Here is a 27,494-nt window from a genome sequence, read left to right as displayed (position 1 = left end):
AATCGAATGAGCGAGTAGAAGCTGGCCTCCAGGAGAGAGCATGTGGGAACCAGTGGCCAGGCCACCCAGGGTGAGGGTGCAGGGCAGGGGGGGCAGAATCTGGGCGTGGGCTGAACCCCCATACTTCTTCCCCTACCAAGGAGAAAAGCCAAAGTCCAGTCCCAGAGCCAGTGTTTATTAACAAGATGGAACCCAAGGGTGGCGGTGGCCTGGGCAGCAGAGGGCCGCCAGGAGCCCCCACCCATCTCCCCAGCGGCCCCCCTGAGCTATTTACACCCATCATCTGAAGTGGTGGGCAGAAGGGAGCCCGGGTCGCCCCATAGGCCCCAAGCCTCCACCGTGGCCCCCTCGGCCCTCTGCCCTGCTTGCGCCCAGCCTCTCTGCTGCTCTCCCAGCCCCTGAGTCAATGGCACAGACAAAGCGAGGAGGTAGAATGGCCAGGCAGGGAGGGGGGAGGGGTGGGCCGCCCATGCAGGGCTCCTCTTCTCTAGTCCCCAATAAATAGAGAATAAATACCGGGGAAGGGGCTGGCCTTGATTGAGTGCTCCCCTCCCAGGCAGGGGCGGGTACCCCATGCCGGTCCCTCCTTCCCTCCCTCTCCGAGTGCATCTGAGCCCCCCGCCCACCCCCAGTTTCCGAAGCAGTTCTCAGTCCGCGGGGCGGCTCAGGTCGACAGCACTCGCTGGCAAATGTGTGCAGCCCGCGCCTGTCTGGGTGGGGGGCGGGCTCCCTCCTTGTGTCCTGTGGGTCCCAGCAGTGGTTGTTGGGCAGGTGGACCCCCAGCTGAGGCGGGGGCCTGTGCGGTCCTGGCTGGGCCCTACCCGCTGGCTGGGCCCGATTGGGTGGCCTCTGTTTCCTGCTGTCTCTGACCAGCACGGGTCTGAGTTCTGGACGACGCTGCCGCAGAGGCAGCTCTGTACAACCCACCAATAAATACTGTCTTTGCAGGGGCAGGGTGTGTATAGAATATAGATATTTTTATATATATATATATCTATATATCTTTTATATTAAAAGGGACAAGGGACAGGCTGGCCCATGGCCAGGCTCAGACAGCTGGCCTCATGTGTCCGGCGGGTGATGGCGGCGGTTCCGGGGCTTTTTCTGGTCCTGGGGGTCAGGAGGCCTGGGTGCCCCCGGGGCCTCCCTCGGGCTGGGGGGCACGTGGTGCCAGTAGCCCTGGCAGTACTGGTGGATGAGGCCCACTTCCGGCTGGGCCAGCAGCTGGGCCAGCTCCTGGTATGAGGGAGTTGGGGGGCCAACACCTGCGGGCGGCGGGGCGCTCACGGCCGGTGGTGGGAAGAGGGCGGCGTGGACAGCGTCCTGGCCCAGCACGTGCAGCTGCACCCGCGTGACGACGTGTTTGAAGTTGTTCTCCGTGGCTGTGCAGGAGTACAGGCCGCGGTCGGCGAGCTGCAGGGCGCGAAGCAGCAGGCCCTGCTCGGTGCGCAGAAAGCGGTCCTCCGCGCGGATCTGCAGGGGCAGGGAGGGGGGCTCAGGGGCGGTGCGGCCACCCTGCTGCCCCAGCCAGCTCCCAGGTCAGGCCACCTTTGCGGCCGCTCCCTGGAGGGGCCCCCGTGTGGAGTTTCCATAGACCAGGAAAACCCATGTGGAGGTTTCACGTGACACCTGAATGAGGCATCCGTACAGTTTCCATCTCAGGAGGGGCGACCGTTAGGGGATGCTGGACCGCGAGAGATCTTGGAGCGCACTCAGAGGATTTCTGTTTAATGAGAGCGCTCAGCTGGGGCCGCACAGAACATTTCCGCGGAAGGAAACTCCGCGGGAGGCCTGGAAGGCATTTCCACAACATGAGGGCTACCCCACAGAGCTGCCATATGCTGGGCCCACCCCCAGGAGGTTTTCCTGCGAGGCACACTTCCCACCGAAGCACGCGTGGAGCTTCCCTGCACAGAGGCATGCCCATACATGGCTCCATGTAACATGGAAACCCCGCAGGGTCCCCAGATGACTAGGCGGCTTCCTCGTAGGGAAGGGGGCTTGGGTTGGCCCCTGTCAGCACTTCACCCATGTGGAATTTCTACATGGAGGACTCCCGCACCCACGGGGCGGGGGGTGGGGGGGCGGCGCTGTCGGGCACAGGAAATCACCTCCCGGCGCCGGTCACTGGGATCTCGCTGGAACAGCCACTTAACGGTGGCCTGGGGTGAGCGGGGCTGGCACTCCAGGAAGGCGGCACTGCCTGCCACGCCGTACTGCACCGACTCCACGGCGTTCTTGTTGGCTGGGGAACGAGAGGGCGCTGCACTGAAGCAGCAGGGCCTCCGGGCAGAGGGCGGCCGGGGAGGGGCTGGCACTGGGGAGCCCGTGCAGAAACACCCTCCACAAAGGCAGGGCTGAGCCATCATCGGGCATCCACTCCTTGTGGGGGTGGCTAGGGACATCCCATCTCCAAAACCCCAAGCCTCTTCACCCCCGTGGATCACGTGAGACTCCTTCCACTGGGGCCCTGTGAGCAGCTCGGGGGCCCACGTGGGGTGCCATTCACTCACCATTGGAGTTGAAACCGCGGCACTGCCTGATGGGGTTCCCATGCCGGACGTCCTGCCGGCGGCTCCGCCTGGGTGAGGAGAGCTCCTGACACAGAGTGCCTGAGGAAGTGTGCCCCCCAAGGTCCCCATCCCCTGGAGACCGGGGCTCACAGACTCCCCGGGGTGATACCACATCGACCTCCAAGCCCCCAGGACAGGGCCCTGGGTGTGGTGGCTCAAATTCCAAGGGTCTGGGGGTCCACACCTCTTGGAGGACGCTGTGTAGCGGGAACAGGCCTGGCCATCCCAGGCGCAGTAGGGGTCCCGGGCGAGGCAGCAGTCGGCACAGGCAGCCCCATAGGCCTGGCAGCGGTGCAGGCTCAGGTGTGTGACACCCACAGCGGAGGCCACGTACAGTTGTTGCTGGGGGAAAGGAAGGGGCCTGTCAGCCCCCACCCGGAGCCAGCTGGGCTCCTGCCCTTCCTGTTCTGTGCCTCAGCTGCCCCATCCCTGTGCCGAGGCCTTGACCCCAAGGGGCCGCAGGCTCCATCCTGCTCCCAGACCACTTCACCAAACTCACCCTCTTGGAAGAGATGGTCATGGTCTTAACTGGTGCTGGGTCCTGGAAGAAGGTAAGGATCAGCTGCAGGTTCTGGGGACCCCCCACCGGCCCTGCCCTGGAGGTCTGCAGTCAGGAGCTGGTACTGAGGAGGGCCCGGGTGAGGGCAGTCCTGGGGTATCACACCGACCTTGAAGACCTCCACCTCCTCCAGCATGAGCTCCTCCATCTCCTGGTCGTCCTTGGGCAGCACAATGACCTTCTGCACTGTCCCGCGGTCTGGAACGGGCCGGGCAGGGCCTCAGTGGGGCTGAGGACACTGGGGAAGGGGCACCAGCCTCAGCCCCTTCCCCCACCAGGGCCCAAACCCCAGAAGGCAGTGGGGCAGCAGCTCTGCGTCAAGGTTGAAGAGCTCCCCCAGTGATGGCATGAGGTCCGAGGGGACAGGCTCAGGATAAGGGGTGTCGGGGCCAGGGCCCACCCCTGCCACCTCAGACCCCCGTTTGGGCACTGCTCAAAACAGGAGGCTGGAGCTGGCCCCCCACTGAGGGCTCCGGAACTGGGGTGGGTGTGCTTGCACATGTGTGCACGAGAATACATGTCAGTATTTGGACCCACGGATCCTGGAGGTGTCTGCCATCTGCTCCCCCTTTCCTACTCAAACGTGGGTCCTCAGGCACCCAGTGCCCCTGCTCTCCTGGCCCCCAGGGGGTGAGGATGGGGTCTGCCCACCCCTAGTCTCATCAGTTATCCTGGCAACAGGAAGAACGCTCCAAAGGATGAAGGTGGCAGAGCTGACATTGGCCTGCCTGTAGCAACCCCTAGCAGCGTAGGTCCCAGCCCCACAGGTCAGCACCCTCCACCCAGCGGGCCCAGCGCAGGAGGAGCCGGGAGCAGCAGTGGGTACCTGTGCCCAGGAAAAGCACCTCATAGCGCCCGTCGGCTGCATCCACCTGGTCCACGGCGACGGTGGTGAGCCGGTAGGGAGCGCCTGTGCGGACCACCAGGGGTCGCCGCTGCAGCGGGTACACGGCCTGGTACATGAGTGGGTGGCTGCGCATGAAGTTGATCACTTCGTCAGGATAGTCCTTGGTGGACTTCATGGACGGCGTGAAGGTCCCGCCGGGGCACTGTGGGCAGGTGCAAGCGTCAGGCCCAGGCCGCCCGGGCGGGGCTCCCTGGACCCCGAGCTGCAGGAGAGGCCTCTGTTCTGTGGTGTCCCACCTCCCCTGCCACAGCTCTGCTCTCCAGTGAGGCCCAGTGTCTCTGCAGGGTCTGCCCCGGGGGCGGTCCCAAGGTCCCACATCGCCAGGTCCCATGGCCACCTCCCTAGCCTCACATGCCACGACCTGGTGGCAGCATTCAACAGAGTTGACCACTCCCTGTCCATGTCCTTGCCACTCCGATGTCTGTTCCCACCCCTTCCCTCGCCAGCAGTCAGCCGGCTATGCTGACCTCCCGCCGGCCACCTTTGCTTCGGGATCCTGGTGGGGCTGCTTTGCAGCCTGGCACTGTGTGCAAACGGTTTTGGGAGTTTTTAAAATTCCGGGTTGACCAAGGGCGATGGTGGGCTCGTGTGTGTGTGTGTGTGTGTGTGTGTGTGTGTGTGTGTATGGTTGACCCCCCCCACCGGTGAGCTGAAGGATGGCGGGGCCCCTGTCTGCACAGGGCGGGACCTGGAGCAGCCCTCCCAGACGGAAAGGGAAAGGCAGGGGACCCTCACCGTGCCAGGCCGTGGGTAGGGCATCTTCCCCGAGAAGGGCATCCACTGGTAGTTGGGTCCCTCCTTGTGGGCAAATGGCCCGTTGAAGACCATGCGGATGTCCGCCATGGAGTAGACACACACGGCCGAGCCTCGGAACACGGAGCTGCGGGCAGGGCGGGCTGCTGCTGTGGACCGGCCAGACCCTCGACCCAGGGCCCCTCCCAGCTGTCCCCACCCCGCAGCTGGCCACCAGCATGGGGTCCTCCACAAGGCACAGCCCCCCAGCCCAGCCACACCCTGCCGCTGCTGGCCTCGGCCCCAGCCTCACCCCGAGGAGGTAAAGACAGCGTAAATGACAGGGTTCCTCACATCCTGTGTCTGCTGCACAAACACATCCTCTGGGGGCAGAAGGAGAAGGCGCTGGGAGGGTGCTGTAGCCAGGAGCACTCTCCTGCCCGCTCCTGCCCAGGGCGACCCACACGAGATGCCCACACCAGCCGCCTCCCCTCCCGTGGGAGCCACAGGACCCCACCCGCCTGCTGGGTGCTCACGGAGCTCGTCAAAGTGCGTCTCGATGCCGTCTTCGCCCGGCACAGAGCACACCAGCCGCGCCTTCAGGAACGTGCTCCACTTGTTGACCAGGCAGCAGTGGCCGCCGTCATCGTTCTGGGGGGTGGGGAGGGGCGGGGGCCTGGGTCAGATCAGCTGGCTTAGCCCCAAGCCCATGCAGGGGAAGGGCCAACAGAGCCAGGTCAGCCCGTCCACCCTCAGTGCCTACCAGGCAGATCCGCCCGATGCGGGCGTATACAGCGGGACTCTGAGACGTCTCTGCAGACCGCTCTCGGAAGAAGAAGTAGAGCTTGTCGTCATTGCGCTCGCCGCTGTCGGGGATGAGCTCCGCGTGGATGAAAGACGGGTCTGCAGACGGGCAGGGGTCAGCTGGCCCTCCTCTGACAACGCCTCTGTCCCCATCAAAATGCCCACCAAGTACAGGACGACCCCCAATTCTTCTCCAGAGGAGAATCCCTCCTCTCCAGCCAGTCATAGGACTGGACATTCCCCCAACCCAGACAGGCCCCGCCCCGGGGCCCAGAGGGATGCACTTACCATTGAGCCACCGAGAGTTGTACTGATCTGTGCGCATAGCCGTCTGCTTTCCAAGGGTGCGGAAGATGGCTGCGTCTGTACCCATGAAGTCAATGTACACACCAGCATAGAGCTCCTCATCTGTGGGGGGCCGATGGGTCAGTAAGGGGCACCGCCCTTTGCCAGGACCAGGGCACAGACCAAATGACCTGCAAGGCAGGGTCCTGTCTCCCCCGCCCGCTGCACCCCCAGGGCACAACCGCATCACCAGTGGGGTGCTGGGCTATGTCTGCTGGCTCTGGGAGGCCTGGGATTGAGTGGCACTGAGCTCTGATTAGCAGCCGGAGCCAGTTTCTGTGGGGGGACACCCTCACCAGGGCTGACTGCAAGGGGCACCTGGGACCCCTGGGGGTGGGGCTGGGGCCAGCTGCCAACCCCACTGTGTGGTGCCCCCTCCGGGACCACCTGCTACCTGTCAATAACCTCAAGAGCATAGATAAGAACAAAATGGAGTAAAACAATTAGGAAGTGATGAGTTTGGAGTATTTTTACCTTTTAAAAGTAACTGATTTCATTGTAAGTTGATATAATTTAATTTTGAATAATAGCTGTGTTTGACAGCTAGTTCAAAAACACCCACAAAAATGGAACCACCTCGCCAGCCCCGAGGCTTCCTTCTAGACCCCCCCAGGCAGGCCCTGCCTTCTCATTGGAACCCCGGTCTGGGTGCGACCCTCAGGCTAGGACCCTGTCACTCACCAGGAGGGGAGGACAGTGCCCATCCGCTGCCCCAGGGGCCGCTCCCAAGCCTGAGGGAGCCTGGTGCCCAGCAGCTGCGCTGAGCAGCCAGAAGGTGGGCACAGCACAGGGCCTAGGTCAGCGGTGGGCTCCCCGCACCTGTGGGTTGGGGTGGCAGCTGCTTCCAAGATCCCAGACGGACAGGGCCCTTCCTCAGAGAACATCCCCCCGACCCTCCCAGACACCTGGCCAGACCAGAACCAAGCTCCTCCAGTGGGTCATAGGGCCAGGAGCCCGGGAGGGCTGTGGCCTGTGCATGGACCACACCGTGGGTTCCAGGATCGGATCTGGCTGCCTCAGCACCCCCACCTGAAGGGCTGAGTGGATGGTAGCTCACATGGCCTAGTCTCTGCCATCAGCTCACACTGGGGTAGGCTGTAGCCCTCTCCCCGCCAGGAGCCAGGTGGGGCCTCACCATGGGGGTTCAGCATGTTCATCTGGGGCAAGTGTTGGTGCCGCCCCCCCACCCCACAGGCAGAGGCCACACTTTCAGGCTATAGGACCAGGGTGGGTGGGGCACTCACTGATGAGGGCTGAGGCTGTGTCCAGCTTGGGGTCGTATGGACACTTGCCCTTCCCTGACTCGAGTCTCTCGGGCTCCAGGTAGAAGATGTAGTCCTGCGGGGCAGAGGTGGGCTCAGCGGCACCCAGGCCAGTCCCACAGCCAGGCAGGGCAAGGGTTATTGGGCCCCAGGGTCAAGTTGGGGCCCCAGGGACACCTTGAAGCCGCACCCCTCCACTCCCCGGATCACCCCGGGTTTTAACTCTGTCCACCCAGGTTTCCCAGGACAGGGCCACACGGCAGGTTCCAAGGGAGGTGCTGCCTGGTCCCAGGTCTCAGAGGGCTCTGCTTTGGGGGCCATGAGAGGGGTGGGCTTACAGGGGCTGAAGCCCCCGCATGCCGGCTGGTTCAGGAAGGCTCTGGCTAGGGCCTTCATGGACCACAGAAGGGAAGTTTGTGAGCTGTGGCTGCCTGTCCTGGGCCGAGAAGGGGCTGCCAACCTCATCAGGGCTACTGGCCAAGGGCCTGGCTCCTGTCCTTTGCCATCAGGTCCCATCAGGTCAGAGGGTTCTGAGGCCACTGTGTCCCCAGGCTTTGTGCTCTATTTGTGGTCCTCAGGACAGACTAATAGGCCGTGGCCTTTTTCCTGCCCCTCAGCAGAGCCCCCAGCTCCACATCTCCCCCAGGAGGCAGGAATTGAAGGGTCCGGCTCAGACCCCATGGAATTCACAAAGGCCCCCGTGCCTCCCGGCCTAGCCGGGAAGATGCTGGGAGGAAGGCTGGTGAAGGTGCCAGGACCGGGATGAGCGCGCGGGGACAAAAGAGGGAAAGGAGAGAGGAGCAGAGGCAGAAGGAGCTGGCAGCGGGGGGTGGGGGGCAGGGATGGTGATGGGAAGGTGTACACAGGCCCGATTCCAGTTACACAATGCACAAGCGACTTCCTGCACACTTGGGACAGCACACAGAGCTTGGCACACACCATTGGCAGCGTACAGAACCCACTGTTCACACCCTGGGCACACACACAGTCGGAGCGGCTCCACTTTTCAGCACTGCCCACCACACACACATGCCCGAGTGACCACATGCTCTCACACACCGGCAGCCCCTGCCCAGCCCCAGCCCCGCCCCCACCTCAGTCCCAGGTCCTGATGGGTAACAGACAGCTCTGCCCCTCCCACCCCTGGGGAAGAGGGCCTCAGGTGTGTGACTGTGCTAACTGAGGACCCAGCACAGGAGGTGTGGGCCACAGACCCGAGAGCAATGTGTCACTGAGCACATGTGCCATGTTCCCACTCTGGTGCTGAGTAAGGTGTGGGCTTGAGAGCAAACGTATGCCCAAGTGTATGTTGGCGGGTGCTCACGAGTGTCTACAAACAGGTCCTGAGGGCTGAGGCATGGCTGTCCCCAGGGCACCTGGCTTCCCCACCTGGTGGCTTCAGGACTCCTTGCCTGCAGGGGTCCCACTGAGGCCGACTTGAGTCCAGCTGGGACTGCCTTCAGAATCACTGCAGGGGAGGGGCTGGGGAGGAGCGCACGGACAGAGGGGAGCCCCGGGGAGGCTGGCCTGGGGTGCAGGCTCCTGGCTAGAAGTCCAGGCCCAGGAGAGTTCAGTTCTGAGGCGGAGCTGCCTGGCAAGAGCCTGGAGGGAGGAGGCCCACCTGGCGTGGGGCTGTGGGCGTCGGGCGGAGGGCGCCATCCGTGGCTCTGCTGCCTCGGCCTCGGACCACCTGCGTCTGGGTCCAGGGAGTGGCCTAAGAAGATGAGGAACCAGGTTAGAGCCAGGGCGGCGGGGGCCGCAGGGGCCGGGGGAGCGGGCTCGGGCTGCCAGCCTCTCACACCACAAGTGCCAGGAACACACGTGAGCACCTGGGCCCCCAGAGTACACACATGCACGGGTGCACACACACATACACACCACTTGGCTCACGCTGGCACGCACACACATGCCCCCTAGGTCCAACCACTCTTGCACACGCCCTACAAGGTCACACCAGCTACACGCATGCCCACATGGAAATGGAAAGGGGCAGAAGCAGGCAGGGGGGTGGTGGCAGAGCTGGGGAAGGGGCAGCTCTCCCCTTAGCCGGGTGGCAGAAGCTGACCCAGGTGTCCAGTCTTTTGACGCCGAGGCCCCCACCAGGCCCTCTGGCTCGGCTGCAGGGCACGGTCCACGGGCGTGGCCCAGAGGACTACGAAGCGAGTGCTTAACTAGGCGCCAGGCCGGCGCTAAGAGCCTTAGGAATATTAGCTCATTGCCTCCTCCTCACCCCGACCTGTGAGAAACGCAACTATTAGCCCCATCTTCAGGGGAGGAAACTGAGGCTCTGAGAGGTGAAAGAAATCACTCACCCATGGTCACAGGCCTGGGAAGTGGCAGGGCTGGGGTTCAGGCCCGGCCTCCCATCAGAACCCTGAAATGCAGCCTCCAGTGGGGGCAGCGCTGGGCGCGGGTGGGCGCAGCTTACCTGGGCCCTGCGGCCGCGGTTGACATAGGCGCACATGGGGTTGTAGGCGCCGGTCCCACACACGTACAGGTGCGTTCGGTTCCAGGGCTGGATGAGCCTGACGAAGTTCCCGCACTCACCCTGGGGCCAGAGGGAAAGCCGGGGAGGTGCCCAGATGCCTCCCTGGAGCCAGCCGCCCGCCCCCGCCCCACCTGCGGACCCGTGGCACTCACGTTGCCGTCCTTGCCTGAGAGCACGCACTCCTCAATGCGCTGCGGGGAGGCCGCCCAGTGGATCTGTCGGAGACAGGCATCAGGGTGCGCAGCGGGCGGACAGGGCCCCCAGCCCTGCGGCCCCGTGCCCCCCAGTGCCCCGCCCCACACCTGGGCCGGCCCTTACAATGAGCGGCTCGCGGTTGATGTCGTGCAGGTCCAGGGACAGCACGTAGTCCTTGCTGCCCACGTACATGCGGTCGTGGTCCTCGTCCTTGAGCAGGATGCGGTAGTCGGTGGTGTTGAGCAGGAAGTTGAAGAAGTGGGCGGTGCCCGTGGCCTTCAGCTCTGGGACCGGAGGGCAGGGCGGCAGTTGGGCCGGAGGGCAGACCGTCCGATCATACCCCCTTTGGCAGAGAGGGTCTCCCCCCCACACTACCCCCCCGCACTCAGTTATTTTAACCCCCAGCCTCCCCTCTAGGGATTACTTAGCTCTGTCTAGTCCCTGGTTTGCTGGGAAGAGAAAGTGGGACAGGTGGGCAGGCCAGGGAGGGACCACACCCAAAGCTCCAGTCCTGATTCATCCACAACCCCAGTCAGTCTCTGGCTTCCGATGACAGTGGGCAGGAGCCAGCAAGTGTGACCGCATCAAAGAGTCCTTGCTCTGCCGGGGGTTGGTGCTCCCCCACTCACCAGGGCAGGGCCAGCATCCCACGGGGGCCTAAAAGGGTTCGTGAGTGGGAGGTGGGGGGAGGTGCATCCAGGACAGCCTGCAGATGCCGGCACAGAGCCAGGGTGCTCTGTCCTCACCCCCAGGCAGATTCCCACCCTGTCTGAGTAGGTCAGCCAGGACACTAGCAAGCCCTGCTGGAACCGCACTGCCTCTCGGAGTGGGCTCTTCCCAGGCCCCACCGGGCTGCTAAAGGTGGGGGCTCTCCGGCTACTTGGAGGCAGCCAGGAGCAACAGCCTTTTCGGCAGGAGTCCAGCAGCTGGACCCTCCCACTTCCAGGGTGCTGGGGAGAGTCCTCTTCTCTAGGAAGGGAGGACAGGAGGGAACTTAGCAAAGGACAGGCCAAAGACAGACACAGGACTCCAGGAAACCTAGAAACCTTCCTCTGGGAGGGTGAGCGCCCAGGGGTTCCCTGGCAAGCCCCTCCTACACCCACGCCTCACTATTTTTAGCTCAGCAGAGGGAAGATTGTAATGAGGGTGATGAATATTCACCATCACCAGCACGGGAGACTTGAGATGGCAGCACACAGAAGAGCACATGCACATCTGCACAGGGAGCAGGTATGCACGAGTGCACACGTGTCCTGAACTAGACAAGGCACTCCCCCGGGATCGCACCTCCAACCCAGCTTCCCGACCTGCCTCCGGTTGCGCTGCTGGTTCCCCGCCCCACAGCCGGTTCCCCATCTCACACCTGGTTCCCCTCCCCACAGCTGGTTCCCCACCCCACAGCTGGTTCCCCTCCCCACACCTGGTTCCCCACCCCACCGCTGGTCCCCCTCCCCACAGGTGGTGACCCATCTTATAGATGGGACAATCAAGGGGGGGGCCTGGAGAGGGAGAATAGCTGGGATCAAAGGCCCTCAGGGCTGCATAAGGTGGAACCAGCGGGTGGCCCCATCCCATCAGTCACGGTTGCTGCCCCTGACCCCTGCTGTGTGGGGGGGGAACCTGGAGCAGAGCAGGGGGTGCCGTGCCCACGCACAGCTTTGGACACAGCTCCTGGATGTGCCGGGATGGGCGTGTGCGGTGGGCTGGCAGCCAGGGGACTCCCACAGTGGACCCAGAGCCCATGTCCAAGGGCCGGAGGGCAAGCAAAGGCCTTGCCCTATCCAGCCCCGACTGTGTGGAGACAAGAGAATACAGGTGATGACCTTGGCCAACCTCTGGGACGCAGGGACGCCGAAGGATCAAAGGGCCGATCCCTGCCTGGCTGCGGCCTCGCCCGCCTGTCCGGCGGCGCCTCTGAAGTCCTGGGCAGGGCAGCCTGGGCACCTGTCCTGCACCTGTTGTTGGGCCACTCGGAGTCCCCTGCTTGGCCACCCGGCCATAGCGACAACAGGAAAGTAAACACTCCCCCACCCCCAGGGCCAGGAAGTGGCCAGAGAGGAAGTGGGACTGCCAGGGGAGCCCCCCCAGGCTGGGACGGCCCGCCAGGGGTTATTTATACCCTGGCTGGGGGCATGGCTTGGTTGTGCCCTTACCCGTCCTGCTGGGACAGGGGCGTTTGGGGGATAACGGAGGGGAGGGAGGCAGAGTCTCAAGTGGTACCTTCAGACACAGGCACCGGGCACGGGGGAAGCTCCTGACATTTAGCGCCAGGGACAGCACCAGCCATAGTCCCTACCCTCCCTCCACCCTCCACCCCTGCCCCTCTGACATGCTGTGACTCCATAAGCCTGAGCCCCAAGTCCAAGTCCCCTCCTGGGGGCTCAAAGCCCCAGCACTCCAGGCTTCCCACCCGGGGCCACAGCCTTCTGGGCGGAAGGAGGGCTGGCCAGTCCTGGCTGGGGGGCTGCCCACTGGGACGGCCAGGGCCGGAAGGTGACTTTCCTTTCACAGACAGGACACATGACACAGGATCCTCGGTTTCCCTCCCAGTGGCCACAGGATGTGGCGTCAATGGCTCTGTTGCATTGGGCATGACGTTTCGGTGACTGAGGAAACTGACCGAGTGGGGCACCCAGCCCGTGAGGCCCTGTGGTGTGGGAACGAGGTGGGACAGAGGGCTAGAAGTCTGGGTGTGACTCGGGCTTCTGTGCTGGGCTTCGCGAGCCCACCAGGGCGCTCTCGTCCCTCCCTGGACCATCCCTTGGGACCCCCTGGTGCTGACATTCAAGGAGACCCCTGGGGTGGGGAGGGCGCTGCCACTGGGCATCTCTGGGTCCTCCCTGCACCCGACCTTTTCAGGCTGTCTGCCTTGACGGGAGAGAAAGTCCCTTCGCCACGGACGCAGGCTTCCCAGAAGTCGCCACCTCGCGGAGGCCGTCTACCCTCAGCTGCGTCCCTGCCTCCTCATTTCTGAGGGCTGGGGTGGGAAGTGCAGAGGGCAGCGGGCAGGAAGGAGCTTCCTGTGACTCAGCCCCAGCCCTGCCCTGACTCCGACCTGTCTCCGCCCCAACCCCCACCCACAGGAGCACAGCAAGACCCCAAAGTATCCATCCAAAGCCAGGCTACCCAAGGGGAAAGGGAAGGGGGAGGGGGAGGAGGTCCTCAGGGCCCCAGGGTGAACTGGACACAGGGCTCTGACCCCACTGCCCACAGCCGGAGCGTCTGCCAGACTGTGGGAAAGGGTTCGGACAAAGGGCCCCATGACCGCCCTCCAGCCCCAGTGCCAAGGCAGAGAGTTGCGTTCATGGCAGGTCACACAGGGTGAGGAGTAAAGGTGGCATCCTGTCCCCCTTCCCGCCCTACCACAGGGCCAAGGAATTGGGGGTCTTTCTTCCAACGAGAAGCCCGGGGCGAGGCAGGAGCCCTGGAGTCCTTCTCTGACAGCCAAGGCTGTGGCAGCCAAGGCTGTGGCAGCAGTGCTGGGTCCCCCTGACCCCCCCCCCCTCGCCCTCTAAGATGGGAGGACTTGGCCAAGGACCCGGGGGCCAGGGGGCATGGGTGTGTGTGTGTGGCTGACGTGGGTCCAGCCTGGTCATGTCCTCAGGCCAGTCCCCACCTCTGCCCCACTTGGCCCAGGCCCAGTCCTGGCTGCAGGGGTGTCACCCCTCCCCCACCTCACGGTGCTACCGAGGGAGAGGATGGGCGCCCTCAAGAGTTCAGTGGCTGTTGGGACTCAAGTCGGGATAAGCCTTGACCTTGGGGAGGGAGGGCGATGTGCCTGGGGAAGCATCCTGGAAAGGACGCCCCACCCCATACCCTCACCCAAACTGGGCACAGGTTGGGTGGGGCAACATCCGGGAAGGCTTTTCCCCCCGTCATCAGGGAAGGAAGAGCCTTTTCTGGCATCAGACACCCCGTTTCCGCAGCTGGTCCCAGCCTCCAGCCCTCCCCCACGGCCATTAGACGCTCAAGGTCCCGGCCCAGAACAGCCTGGCGGAGGGCCAGGCGCAGGAACATCCTCAGTGTATGGGGGCTTCGTGCGGGAGGTCTCTGTCCCCTCCTCTCTGGAAGCTGAGGTGGTGGGCGGGCAAGGGCAGCCCTGGGGAGGCGTGTCCACAGCCCTGGCCCTGCAGACCCCAAGTGGGGGGCCCCAACCCCTGCTGCCCGTCTCCAAGACAGCAGGCCCGCTGCAGAAAGGGGCTCCTGGAGCAGAGGTGGGTGACCGCCCCCTTGGTTACAGCCCCACAAAGCGGCGGGCCTTGACTGACAGCGGCACTTCCCAGGCTCTGCTTGGGCGCTGGGGGGTGATAGACAGGTCCCTGCAGCCCAGACCCAACCTCTGACCTCATGTGGGCTGGTGCAGTCCTAATCCCTGAGCTGAAGAGAAATGAGGTTGGGGGTCAGGGCTGGGGGTGCTGGCCAGGGTCCCCGTCAGCCCTTCGTCCTCCTGCCCTTCAGAGGAGGGAAACTGAGGCGGACAAGGAGACGGTAGAGGTGGCAACAGCATGAGTAACAGAGTCCGGAGGGACGCCACTGGACACCCCTGTGGGCCTTAGGGAAGGATGACCCTCAGCCCTTTTCTCACTCCCCCAAAGCTTCGAGGGGCCCCGGGGAAGGCCCAGGGGCTGGGCTGGCCCCCTGGCTTCTGGCCTAATCCTCTTTTAATGAGCGGTGGCCGGAAGGCCTCAGGCCTGGCCACAGCCCTGCCACCCTCCCCACCCCGGGAGCCCCAGCCAGGCTTAGCTGGGGGCAGCACAGCCCCCAAAGACATCTCTCGCACACCTTTCCCCTACTCAGCGAACGCAGCTCACCGTGCCCCAGTGCCAGCAAGACTCCAACACTGGCCCACGCAACCCAGGGCGCCGGCGTCAGTGGGAGTGTGCCAGTATGACACCAGCCCTGTGCCCCCACGGACCTTCTCTTGGACATTTCCCATTATTTGGGTCCAGGTGCCACATGGGGATGGGAGGACAGGCTGCCACTGATGATCCAGGGGCTGGCTCTCCCAGTCCCCTGCCCCAGGGTGTTCTTGATGGAAACTCCTAGAAATCAGATCCAGGGTTTTGCCGTGGATTTGAGTGGCCTCCTCCTTAGTACCTGCCCCCTCCGTTCCGTCAGTGAGCCTGGCTCTCCAGGTTGGAGACCTGGGAGCCACTGACATTTGCCCCCCTTACCCCCAGGCAGGTGAGCCAGGTCGGTGCCAACAAAACCAATTACAGCCGCTCTCACCCAATTAGCAACTAATTATGGCCTCTAGTCCATTCAACATAATTAACATGTAAATGACTCGGTGTGTTTATATTCAATAACTACTGATTGAATTTAATTTAAATGTCTGAACTAGGGACCCAGTTACCGTATTTCACCACCTAGAGCTGCCACTTCCTGGGACTGCTCCCTCCTCCAGCGAAGAAGGACCACAGGCCAGGGTGGTGGGTGGAGGGGCAGGCGCCTCAACCTGGCCCGGCCCTGGCCAGGGTGGAGATGGGTGCCGCCCCTGCGCCCCCGACATGCCTACCCCAGGGGTGCGGGGAGGCAGTGAGTCAGAAGAGCCCCCAGTGGAACCCTCAAGATGGAAACCCTCTGGAAGGAGGGGCCCCATCTTAAGGGCTACTGTAAACATCCTAGCTGTTCAGTAAACACCAAGCTGGACAGGAGCCTGCGCGGAGGAGCCACCCAGCTGGGCTAAGCTCCACTGCAGGCCTCTCTCCCATTTGGGGAGCTGGGGATTGGAGGCTGGGGGCTGGGAACTGGGGCTGGGGGTTGGGGGCCCTGGGGCTGGGCCATGCTGTTCCCACGCCCGTTCCGCCCCAGCGCCCGCCTGCTCCGCCCAGGAGAGGACAGGCTAGGGGCACAAGAAAAGCTAGGAGGCAAGGGGCAGCAGGGTCACTCCCTGGCACACAGGCCAGCTGCAACCAGAAGTCACACCCTTCTCCCCTGCAGGACATTAGTGACTTTCAGCCATTTTGTCCCAGCAGGTTGGGGCTCTCCAGCCTGGGTGCCTCCACCAGTCACTGCCCACCCACCGGGCCCCACGGGCCTAATCTTTCTAGGCCTGGGCCGGTGGCTCAGGGGGCCAACAGGTCCCACATGGACCCTAACAGGGCACATGGCTGATTATAGTAAGAGCTCTGGGCACTCACCAGCCGCGTTCAGAGCCCCGGCCCTGCTTGGCAAAAGTGCAGAGCAGCGGAGGGAGCCTGCCGGGCAGCGGCCCTGCACAGGGAGCGGGCGGGCGTGGGCGGGGTCAGGCAAGCGGCTCACACAGAAATGTGCCCTGAAAAGTGCGCAGGGGGCGGGGGGAAGAGGGACTGGTGGTGAGGGGGAGGACTGCCCTGACCCATTTTCCAGGTGGGGACAGTGAAATGACCGCCAGTGCCTCCAGCTCCACGGGCCTGGGGACCCACCCCTCCTCCCACATTCCAGACCTGGCCCGGAAACTCCTCACTCCTTCCTCAGCCACCTCCTCCTCCCGCGACTGCAAAAGACAACAAACTCTCCATGGCTCATTTACTCCGATAAATCAACCAGACAGACAGGCCAGGATGGGCCGACAGGCTCAGCCCCCCACCTCTGCCGCCCTCCTCAGACTCCTGGGCTCCCTGCAGCCCCTTCGCGTCACCCACCCAAAGATTCCCAGGATATCCCCGACAGCCTGAGCCCCCTGCCCAACACTTGGGGGGCGGGGATGAGGCACCACAGACAGATGTGCGCCTAGAGCCAGCCATGGGGGATGCTTGAGGCCGGGACAGGGGCCCTCCAAGGAAGTCCTGCGCTCGGACAGGAAGGTGTGGGACAAAATGATAGTGTGGCAGCCCTGGGCAGAGGCCCCCTGGAGAACCGCCCACGGACCTCCGTGATGAGGAGCCCACGAGGCCCCCACACCTAGCTGCGGTTCTGCCAGGGGTAGAGTAGGACCGGCAGGGACAGCAGCCCTGCCCTGGGTGGGGAGTGAGGGTGTCGGCACCGAGCCTTCGGTGGGAGGAAAGAAGGTTCTCGGCTGGGTGCAGGGACCTTGGAGGAAAGAGCACCTCCGAGTAGGAAGCCAAGGACGGGTTGGGGTGATGACGGGATGGGGGGCACGCAAGGGGGAGTGCGGGGAAGGAAGGAAGAAGAGCGGGGGGAGGGGGGTCTGGAGCTGAGGCCGGACGCTCCGAAGGCTTCTGGGTCCCAGAAGGGCCGGTGGCTTTGGGGCTGCCCTGCCTGCAGAGATGCAGCAGATGGCCAGTTCTTGCAGGGGTGCCCCACTGCAGATGTCCCAGTCGGCTCACCGAGGCCTCCTGCCCCCACAGGCTGGCCCCTGGGTCCTCCACAGCCACCACCCAGGCCCTGTTTTCTGCTGGGTCAGGACCAGTGGTCAGGGTCTGGAGCTCAGGGGACGCTGTCCCCTCCCTGCAGCTGCTCAGCTGCCTTGGCGGGATGGCGGCAGAGGGGCGGGAGGGGGGGAGGGGAGGATGGGCTGCAGACCCGCCAAGCTCAGGCACCCACGTGAGCTGGGCTTGGGATTCAGACTGAAGCGTTCTGGCATCTAGGCCTCTGGCAAAGGCCCTCTTGCTATTTCTAAGAAAAATGCGGCAGGAATCTTCTCTGCTTCTCCAAAGTGCCAAGGGCCCCTTGAGGTGGAGCCCAGATTCCCTGGCCAGTGCCAGGCCAGGCCATCTCAGGCTAACAAACTCTGGGCCCAGCTGTGTAGATGCCCAAGTGAGCGGCCCAGGTCCAGTCGCCGCGGCACAAGCAGCAGGAGGCAGGACAGTGCCAGGGTGCGGGCCCCAGCAGGACTGGGGAGCTCATCCCCAGGGAGCCCTCTGAGGCATCCCCTGCCCACTGCATCTCTGTCATTGGATGTGTCACCTCTGCCGGGATTAAAAAGAGCTTAAAAATCACAAGGAGAAAGTGCAACTGGACTCCAACCAGCACTTTGCCCTTTCTGAGGGGCTGCAGCACACACCCCGCCCCTGCTCCTCCCAAACCTCCCTTCCCTTCCTTGAGCTGTGGCTCCCTCCACCAAGAAGCCTGCCAGGATGCCCACAGGAGCCACTCTTCTCCTCCTGATGCGACTCCACCCACAGGGCTCTTTGGGTGCCCTCTGGGACCAGCCCTCACCTGTCAGCCACCTTCAGTGGGGCTCCTGGTCACTGAGACTCCCATCGTGGAGCCTGCAACCTTACTCACAAAGTTCACCCTCCCAACAGCACAATGAAGTTGGTACCGTTTTACAGATGAAGTAGCAGGGACACCGAGGGACTTTGCTATCCAGGGTCCACCCATGGCCAGGAGGCAAGCAGGACCGCTGAGCCCCTCAGGACGCTGCCTCCACAGGGCCAAGGAGAGACCCGGGTTGAGAGAGGCCAGGGCACATGTCCGAGGTCACCCAGCTCAGCAGGGTGGAATGGGGTGTGTCTGTCTTCAGGGCCAGACCTCTCAACCCCCACCACCAGCACCTCGGCATTCTGCCAAGGTGCAGTGCCCGCTTGCCACCCTGGGGGTGGGGATGGGGTTGGGAGAGCTGGATGTCTCCCGGGAGTCAGAGGCCAGGTACCGGTGGCTCTGAGACACCCACTGGGCCAGCGCCACCTCTGGAGGGGCCACCAGGTTGGGGCGCACCCACACAGGTGCAGACGGTCCGGAGCTCACGCAGAGGCTGCTGCCTCCAAAGCCACAGGGTAAGAGATGCTTTTATGAGCCGGGATGAGATTTTTATCTTGGCGGTTTCTCTTTAAATTCTTTACAATTACAAAGCAGTGGGGGCTGCCAAGGAACATGATTTACTCCTTGAGCATGCACCAGCTCCCCGCTCAGTGCCAAGGGAAGCTGGAGCCAGGGAGGGAGGGGCCGGTGTTGTCCCAGGGAACCAGAGACTAGGCTGGGGCTGCTGAGGCCCAGCCTGTGGGAGTCCCATCTGAAGCCCTGCTGGGCCTGGCAAGGACCACAGCTAAAGGCCCAGCCCTTGGCCCTGCTGACTCAGGCAGGGCCTCAGGCAGGTTCCCTGCAAGCACCAGGACCTGCCCCACTCCCTCCCAGGCTGGCGCTGGCCAGCTGGCCAGCTGGCCAGCTGAGAGGCAGGAAGCCGGTCCCCAGGACCTCCCAACTCTCCGGAGTGGCCACTTCCAAGTTCCCTCCCAGGAGGGAGGCAGCTCCCATTTCCAGGAACACTGGTCCCAAATGCAGGGATCTGGGCTCAAGTTCATGAGTTGGGTCTTCCTTTTTCCCTCTTTTCTGGCTCATTCTAAAACACCCACCCATCCTGATTTGCTCACTCCAAATCCTCCTATAGGTGTCCAAGGCACCTGACCCCCTGCCCAGCTCCCTAGTGCCACCCCTGCAATCTGAAGTTCCATGCCTATCTGGCTGACCCGGGCACACCTGCAGGTAAGGGCGGGCCCCCTAACTCCCCACCCCCACCCCTGTGCATGGGGGCGTGGCAATGTGCCATCAAGGCTTGCATAATCCCCCCCCCCCCGCCCACGGTGACCCCTCCTAACCTCCAGCCTATCTCAATGTCTCCTAACAAGGAAACCGGAAGGTTCTGGCTCTCTGATGCCACATGAAAACGATGTCAGTGGTGGCACAGTTCTGGGCCACCTGGGCCGTTAGCCCCTCCCCAGGCTTGGAGGCCCCACCCATTGCTCCTCCAATGAAACTTCGGGCCTGGTTTCCTTTCCTGAAGGGAAAGAGCTTCCTAGGGGCATGAGAAGCTGCCCAGTGAGACCCAGCCCTTTCCTTGGAAAATGAGGCTGAGATAGCTAGAGCTGGCCCTGCAGGTCCCTGGCACCCCGTCCCTAGCTCAAGTGGCAGAGCTGGGCCTGCAGGCCCAGCGGCCCCCAGTCCTGGCCAGAGCCCGCCCGGCAGCAGCACTGTACTGGGCCCCCGACCCACTCCACTCTCAGTCCTGGGACAGCCTCAGACAACAGGCAGAGCCGGGCTCCATCCTGGTCCTGCTCCTGCTCCTGAGCCGCCTGGGAAGCCTGCGGAACTCCTGCCCCACAGGAAGCCCAGGGAGGCCCCTCAGGCCTCGTGGAGATGTCTGGTTAGCGTTACGGCACCTACAGTTATCTCCGTTATGGTCTCTTTCCTGATTTCCTTTGGCAAAATGACCTTCTGCTCCATCTCCCCACCCATGCCTCAGTTTCCCCTGTAGCCCAGCCACCTCATATGTCATCACAAGACCTCTTTCCCCCACCAAACACGTCACAGCCCCCAGTCCTGGCCAGAGCCCGCCCGGCAGCAGCCCTGTACTGCGGGGCGGCTTCCTGGCAAAAAGCAAACATTCCCTGAGCTGAACAAAGGACCTGGCAGGGCCCTGGCACCTCCCTGCCACAGCCAAGGTAGGCCCTCCCGGGTGGGGGGCTCCTTCTCCCAGACCTGGTCAGTGACTCTAGGGTGAAGGGGACCCCAGGCCTAGGCAAGGAGGGGTGCAGAGAAGGGGGTCCTGCTGTCCAAGCTCTCTCGTCCCAAGCCCCATGAACTCTCAAGGGCACCTTGCCTGCTCCTGGAGATCCTGACCCCTCACTTCTGCTTGACCTTGGCTGTGCCGCTGATGGGACATCAGGAGGCGGGCCACAGGAGCCCCTAATTCTGACCGAACTCTGGGTCCCTGCCCCCTTGCACTCTCTCAGCTGCAGGCTCAGCTGGGCTGCCCAGACGGACCGGCAGGCGACAAGCCCAAGTCTGGCCCGGTCCCTGCTTTTGTTCCTTTATCTGCCCTGGGCAGGCTGGCCCCCAGTGCCAGCACCTCCCAAGTGCAGCAGGACGCCGGCAGGGGAGGGGGGGAGCCTTGGCTGGGTCCCCGAGGCCCGGTATGCCAGCTGCTATCCCCATCCAGGGCACAGATGGAGAAACTGAGGCATGCAGCCAGAGCAACCACCAGTGCTTCTGAGAGCACCCCTGTCTGTGCCTGCCTTGTGTGCCCAGGAGGAGAAGCGCCCTCTCTGTCAGCCCCTGGCCCAGCTGAGGGGCCCCAGTTTCTACAGGTGCTGGTCTCTATTTTCACTCCACAAACACTTGGTGAGGACTCACCCCTCACTGAGGGCCACTTCGGGGACATGACAGGGCCTGGCGCACAGTAGACGCCCAAGTCTCAGCTAAACTAAGTGACGTGAACCTTAAAACTAGGACACAAGATCAAGGGGGAAAAAGAAGGACCATTGGGGCCGGGACACCTACGTGAGCAAAGGCACCAAGGCCCTGGGACAGGGTGGCCCCGGGGCATCCCGCAGCCCCGCCCAGGCTGCCAGCACCGTCAGCGCCACCATCAGCTGGCTGCCAGGGCTGGGCTGCCAGGGCTGGGCTGCCAGGGCTGGGCTGCCAGGAGCCAGGCTTTTAGTCACCGCAGGTGTTGGCTTCAGAGCTAATTGAGAGGGAATCGACCTGACTGATGTGGGCGTCAGGCGACGACAAGGCCAGGACACCAGGGTTCTATTTCTGGCCTTACTTCTGCCTCCTGCCTAACCTTGGCCTTGCCCTTGCCGCAGCCTCGGTTTCTTTCTCTGGAATACTGTAACAAAAGCCTTTGCCCTTTTGCCCCCTGGAGGTCCAAGAAGGTTTGAAAGGAGCTTACAGAGGACCTCCCTATGTCTCATCCCGCCTGCTGCCTCTCATGGGTCCCCAGGGTGATGACAGAGATGTCACCCAGAGTGGGTACCTGGGCTTCAGGGTCCCTAGGGTGTGGAAAGCAAGCCCCCCGCCCTCCCTGCAGGGTGCTCTAACCCCGCTGCCTGCACACAGGGCCGGGAAGGGGGAATCAGGCCATTTCAAGACTCATTAATCTGCTCTGAGGGATTCCACCAGGGGAGGGGCGTCCACCAGGGGAGGGGGTCAGCAGAACAGACAGCTCCTCTTCCAAGCCTGGAAAGGTGGCCGCTTCCGCAAACTGCTCCACACTTCGGCCCACTTCCCAGGCCTGCAAGGACTCCTTTCAGGCCCACCTTGGAATAAGCCGTGCCCGGCTATCCCCACCAAGCGGCAGGGGCGGGACGAGGTCAGGGGAGGGGCTCTGCCAGGGGACTCGGGGACGCGATGAGGTGAGGGCTGGGTCTCAGCCAAGCCTGAGGAAGGAAAGAGGTCGGCCCAGCCTTTCACCCCAATATGCGTGCCCGGAAATCTGGCCAGCCAGGGTTGAGTCGCCCCACCCAGGGCAGGCGGCTGGACAAAGTGACCTTGGGCCAGAGGAGGGCCAAGGCTAAGACTCAGGAGTGACCCCAGGTCCCCCAGACCAAGTGCTGACTCTCCTGGCCACACAGACCTTCGAGGAAGGGACCAGTGACAAGCCATCTGTGCAGCTGGGTGTGTGTGCCTCACACCGTCTCCCACCCGGTGGCTTGGGTGCCAAGGGGTTGGAGCTGTGGGGCCCGCCTCTCTGCAGTCCCCAGCCCAGCACTGGAACCTTCCACTGTCTTCCAAAGCAGACACACTTTCCCACAACCCACCAGGTGGCCTTCCCTCCAGGCACAGCCCACAGTGCCCCCCTCACTCCCGGGAACCCCTCCCACACGGAGACCCACGGGAAGGTTCCTCAAGCAGCCACGCCCCTACAGAGCAGGCCTCGAGCCTCCAGCTTCCCGAAGCCTCTGTGCCTGCAGGATGGTGCGGCTCTCCACCCCGGGGGCCACTCCAGGCAGGACCCCATGCACGGCAGTGGCAGGAAGGGCTCCTGCACACACCACTTTGGGAGGGGTGGCAGCTGCGGCTTCCCAACAGGAGCTACTGTTCACGCCCCAGGCTGCCTCCCCGAGACCTCACGTCTTGACTCCAGAAGGGACTGACTCAAGAACCTCCTTCAAAATGTCTAAGTGGCCCCGTCTCCAGCCTCTCCAGCAGGTAACAACCTCCCTGTCCCCACCACACACACACCCAGGGTGACCCACGTGGCTCCACATTTTGTCCCTGTTTGGCCTAGCTGCTCCTCTCCCCTGAGCACCGGGCCAGGCATTGCGCACAGAGGACGAGGTCTCGAGACAGCAAGGTGTTCTCTTACCTTTGAATGAGAGCCGGACCCGAGGTGTGGCTGGGAGGTGGTCCTGGAAGGGGGTGGCTGGCCAGGCCCCAAACACCAGGAAAGCCCAGAGGAGGAGACCAGTGACCGGCATTGTGGGAGGGGCCTAGGGCCCAGGAAGCAGGCTCGGCTGTCAGGACACCTGGCAGGGGGGAGTCAAGATCGGAATGCATGAGGCAGGTAGGGAGGGGAGTCCTGCCCTGCCCACATTTCCCTTATGTAATTCTGCCCCAGATACCTCGATTTCCCAATCTGAACAAGTGGGGTTATGGGTGTCTCTTCGTTCACACCCTCCGCCTGGAGCCATGAATGCCCCAGTGTGCATGCAAACCTCACGTACTTTCTTGTCTCTGCTTTTGTCTGGGGAGGTGTAACCAACAGACCCGAATATCAAGCAGCCAGGTGCAGCCTGGGGCCAGCAGAGCTAACAGGGGCCACTGGGGACTCAATCCCGAAACCTCTGGCCCCCGGCACCCTGCACGCCATTCACAGGGCCCAGCTCAGCAGGCCATCTTGCAGCCCTCTGCACCCCACAGGCTCTCTTCCTGGTACCCACCCTCAAGCACCAGGGCTGCCTGTCCCTCTACCACCTCAGGGCCTGGGGGAAAGAGGTGGGTCCAGCCCCACCTGCCTGCTCCAGGGAAACCTCCCCTCCCAGTACAGGAAAATCGGGACCTGGGGTGGGGTGGGGTACGTGGGAGAGAGTGGAGGATGAGGGAGACGGGTGCAGACAGCCTGCATGGGAAGAGACACAGCAGCCAGAAAAGGAGCGGCAAAGAATAGCAGCCTCCTTTTACTGAGATCACAGCAGGAGGGATCCAGGTCAGACCTACAGAAGGACTTCCTGTTAGGAAAAATTCTAGTTCTGACTGGAGAGGGTAAAGAAGGGGAGCTAGGATGGCCGGCTCACCTAGGCAGGCCTGCAGTCTCCCCTGCAGGGCTCCCCCACCCCCAAGTTTCAATACTATGTTTTTCAAATATTGTCTCCCCCGGCAGGCTTGCTGTTGGGTAAACGCAGCCCAGCACCAGTTGTCGGAACATATTGCTCCCTCCCGGCAAAAACCAGCGCCAACTCCCAACCCCTCACCCAGATGCACTGGAGGTGGGGGCACCAAGGACGACAATGTGAGCCCCATCCTCCAGATCTGCCCTGTCTATCCCCTTCTCCCACTGGGGGAAGGACCCCAGGTCAATTTCAGGACCCTGGGGTAGGGTGAGGCGTACTGTGGCCTGTCCATCCTCTGTACGGGCTAACACATGCTGAAGCCAGGCCCAGGTGCCACATGGGACCATCAGGCCCCACAAGACAGACCCTGGTGCCCTGCCTTGACCCCCATCCCCCAGCCTTTGCCTCTCCTGCCAGGGCAAACCCCTCGTGCTTCCTGGGACAGAAAGAGCAGCCTCAGGCCCCAGTCCTATTCCCCAGGTGGCTCCTTCAGTGGGAACAGCCTCTCTGGTGTGCCTGACACACCTTTCCAGCTTCTTCAAAATCCCCCAAGGCAGATGCTCCCTCGGAATCGGCCCGCCCCCTGCCTGCTGGAGCACCTCCCCAGCGCTGACTGAATGGCAGGCTCTGATGAGGGGATGGGGGGGGGGTGCAGGGAAAGGGCTCTGTGTCCACATCATCCTCGGGGTACACACGGGAGAGGCCCCCACTTACAGCTGTGGATAAGCACACACACATACATCCTCACTGCGTGCCCACACATGTCTTAACAAGCATGTGTTTGCTCAAAAACTTGACCTGCTAGTGGGGTGGGGCTCAAGGAAGCTGGGAGACACTGTCCTGTGGCTTGGGGAGATCAAGATGCAGAAAGCATCCCTCAAAGAACTTTGGTCCCATGTACCAAGGGCCTCAGGCTGATTCACCTCCCCTCCTCCCCATGACCCCATTTGTCCTGCATCCATTTTCACAGTGACAAAGTCAGGGTCACCAGGGACAGTGTTGGAGTCCCCCAAGGAGTCCAGGAAGGTGGAAGGCTTTGCCCTACTGGACCCCTACAGGGAACTCCACGTTGCTCTGGCCCTTTAAAGGGGTGAACAGGGACATTTAAATCTGCTGGGGCCTCAGGCCCAAGTCTAAGCCTCCTCTGGCAGCCTGGGGACTGTGGAGGAGAAGGGGGTGAAGGAAGGCGAGGCGGGGGGCAGGAGGAAATTTGGGGAAGGCACTTCTGCAGTCACCTTCCCTCTGCCGACCCCTAGATGCATTCCACTCAGCCCCAGCCCCAGACAAGCCCCCAGTCACCTAGCCCAGGTGGGTGGGCAGAGAAGGGACAGGCGCCGCCACCTGGGAGCCCACCAGGAGGAGAGCAGAGAAAGAAGGAAGGAAGGAAAGAAGGCTGGTGGGAGGGAGCAAGGGAGAGAGGCAGGCGGGAGGGAGGAGGAGAGAGGGAGGAGAGAGGGAGGGACGGAGGAGAGACGCTTGAACAAAGAACCGAGGAGCTGGGGCTGGCGAGGGGTGCAGGGAAGGGGCGGTGGATCAAGGGGGTCTGGAGGCACCTGGGCTTGGGGCAGGGGGCTAGGTGGTAGAATGGCCTGGCCGGCTCCAGACCTCCCAGGCTGAGGGTGGGGGTGGGGGTGGACAGCCTGCCTCGGGGAAGGGGGGTAGGCTTCTCAGGGCTGAGGACTACCAGGCTGGATGGGAGGTAGGAGTAGGGGCTGTGGGGGAACATGGGGAAGAAATTAACAGCATCCCACCCCCTACCCAGCTCCTGGACACTCGCCCTCCTGGTTCCTTGGTTCCCCCCTCCCCCAACACGCCATGGACCAGGAAGCAGAGCCAGACCAGCAGAGCTGGGATTGAAACCCCTCCTTCCATGGTGGTGGTGGGGGGGGGTTCCCAGTCAAGGTCACCTGGGTTTGGCTCCATCCTCCCCCTCAAGGTATGCCTAGCAGAGCAGTGGGAGGCTGAGCCTGGGCTGGGGCCTTCTCTTCTCCAGCCACACTTTCGGACCTGGCTCCTTCAGAACTGAGGGGCAGCAGCAAACGTAGCTGTGCCCAGTGCCTTGGTCTCCCAGGACACCCACCCCACCGGTCCAGGCACACTCCTGTTGCCGTCTTAAGAAAGGCTCCAGCTCCACCTAACCACCCCCTTGAGCTGCAGTGAGCCTCCCAGCCCCCGGGTGTATTTTCCGTATTCTGGGAGACAATCCGGGTGAGTTCAGCAGGAAAGGAGCCACCAGCCTGCCCAGCTCCGGGGCAGACACGGCAGTGCTGAGTCCACCCCCTCCCCCAGGTGTTCATGGGCTGCTGTGCACAAGACAGTTATCTCGAGGACGAGAAGTGATTTATCCAGCCAGGCCCCCAGCTCTAGCTCCAGGTGGCCCGCTTCTGCGATCCCTGCCTCATCCCTGGGCCACCTTAACACTTTCTGGTCCCACCTGCTCTAGGTGAACCCATCAAGCTCTTGCTGTCCCCTGCTCACTTCACTGCTGGGGTCCCAGCCTGCCCGAACGGTAGCAGGTTGTCCCAGTTCACCTAAACCCCATATACAACTGGGTCCCTAATGGAGCAAGACCCCCTTCAGAAAAGCAAACCCAAGCTGGCATCTGGGGGCCAGAGGGCTGGCACAGTGCTGAGAGAAAAGCCTTGGGGCTGGCGGTCCTGCGGATCTGGGAGACCCGGAGCCTGGAGGCAGCCAGCATAGTGCTTCCTTTGAGCAGAAGATCCTCAGATCGGGACACTGAGGCAGGCCGGGCGCACCTACCCAAGAACTGCGCTGCCTAAGGCGTTAGTGGGAGAGCGAGCTGAGCCAGGAGAAGGGACATTCGGATTCCCGCTCCAGGAACGTGGGGGCGGGGGCAAGGGAACACCCACCCACCCACCCACCCACCCAGAACCTTATAGAAAAAAGTTGCTTTGCACACTGGAGACTCCGCAGGCCACATCATCCACACACCTCCATGTTGCCCCAATGCCAAGGGTCCGGTAGACCGAACAGGTACAGCGCCCACTCCAGTTCGGTCGCCCCTGTGTCTGTGGTAAGCCCCCTGGCCCTCCGATGCCTGCGCCTTGGACACTTGCGCAGAGTTGCAGTGCCGCGGGTCCCAGAGGGATCGAAGGGTGGCCCGGCCGCTTGCCCGCTCCCTCCCACTCCCCGCTGCACTCACCTCTTCCGCGGCGGCGGGGCCTGGGCTCCGGGGCGGCGGCGGCAGAGCCGCTCCCGGTTGGGCCGGCCCGGACTAGAGGCCCCCCGGGGCCATGGCCCTGCCCGCGCCCTCTCGCCGCTGTGCCTGAACACCGGTCGGCGCCGCGGCCCCGGCTTAACGGGTTCCAAGGGCTTCAAGCGCGTCAGCAGCTGAGGCCCCGGGCCCCAGCCCGGGCCATGGGAAGGCTCAGGGGCGCTCAGGGCCGCCTCCCCCCGGGTGGGCTGCGGGCGCCCCCTGGCCGGCGCGCCGAGGGCGCATTCCCCGGAGCGGGACCCGGGGCGCGGGCAACGGCGCGCTCGGCTTTGGGGCGCTGCGCTCGGCTTGGCCCGATGGCGCTGTGCCTGCCTGGTTGCTGGGCTGGGGCCCGGCGGCCGCGCGGGGATGCGCCGCTCCTCGCCGCAAGCCCTGGCCCTTCGCTGCACTCCGGGCTGGCCGGACCACGGCCGTTCGCTAGATCGCTGGCTCTGGTCTCGCGGCCGCAGCCGGGACG

General features: G+C 63.4%; 1 protein-coding gene across 2 annotated transcripts; it reads right to left on the bottom strand.

The window, feature by feature from the left end:
- Nucleotides 1–154: 154 nt before the first annotated feature.
- SEMA3F (semaphorin 3F) lies at nt 155–27,494 on the bottom strand. 2 transcript variants are annotated; one of them, XM_037128453.2, is made up of 19 exons: nt 26,966–27,494; nt 22,839–22,998; nt 9,989–10,149; nt 9,823–9,885; nt 9,611–9,730; nt 8,804–8,896; nt 7,165–7,258; nt 5,864–5,983; nt 5,535–5,674; nt 5,308–5,422; nt 5,085–5,154; nt 4,775–4,919; nt 3,959–4,181; nt 3,242–3,330; nt 3,073–3,114; nt 2,758–2,915; nt 2,514–2,581; nt 2,112–2,245; nt 155–1,473 (listed from the first exon to the last, which is right to left on the bottom strand). In XM_037128453.2, exons 2-19 carry the CDS (start codon nt 22,948–22,950, stop codon nt 1,063–1,065), a joined length of 2,358 nt encoding a protein of 785 aa, XP_036984348.1. In that variant the 5' UTR covers nt 22,951–22,998; nt 26,966–27,494; the 3' UTR covers nt 155–1,062. The 2 variants fall into 2 exon arrangements, with proteins under 2 accessions (XP_036984348.1, XP_036984349.1); XM_037128454.2 differs by lacking the exon at nt 8,804–8,896.

This window comes from Artibeus jamaicensis, unplaced genomic scaffold (genome assembly GCF_021234435.1).
Source record: "Artibeus jamaicensis isolate MK-2021 breed Jamaican fruit bat unplaced genomic scaffold, CSHL_Jam_final contig_519, whole genome shotgun sequence".
Classification (NCBI taxonomy): Eukaryota; Metazoa; Chordata; class Mammalia; order Chiroptera; family Phyllostomidae; genus Artibeus; species Artibeus jamaicensis.
The sequence above is the reverse complement of the archived record's forward strand: the minus strand, read 5'-3'. Positions and strand labels throughout refer to the sequence as shown.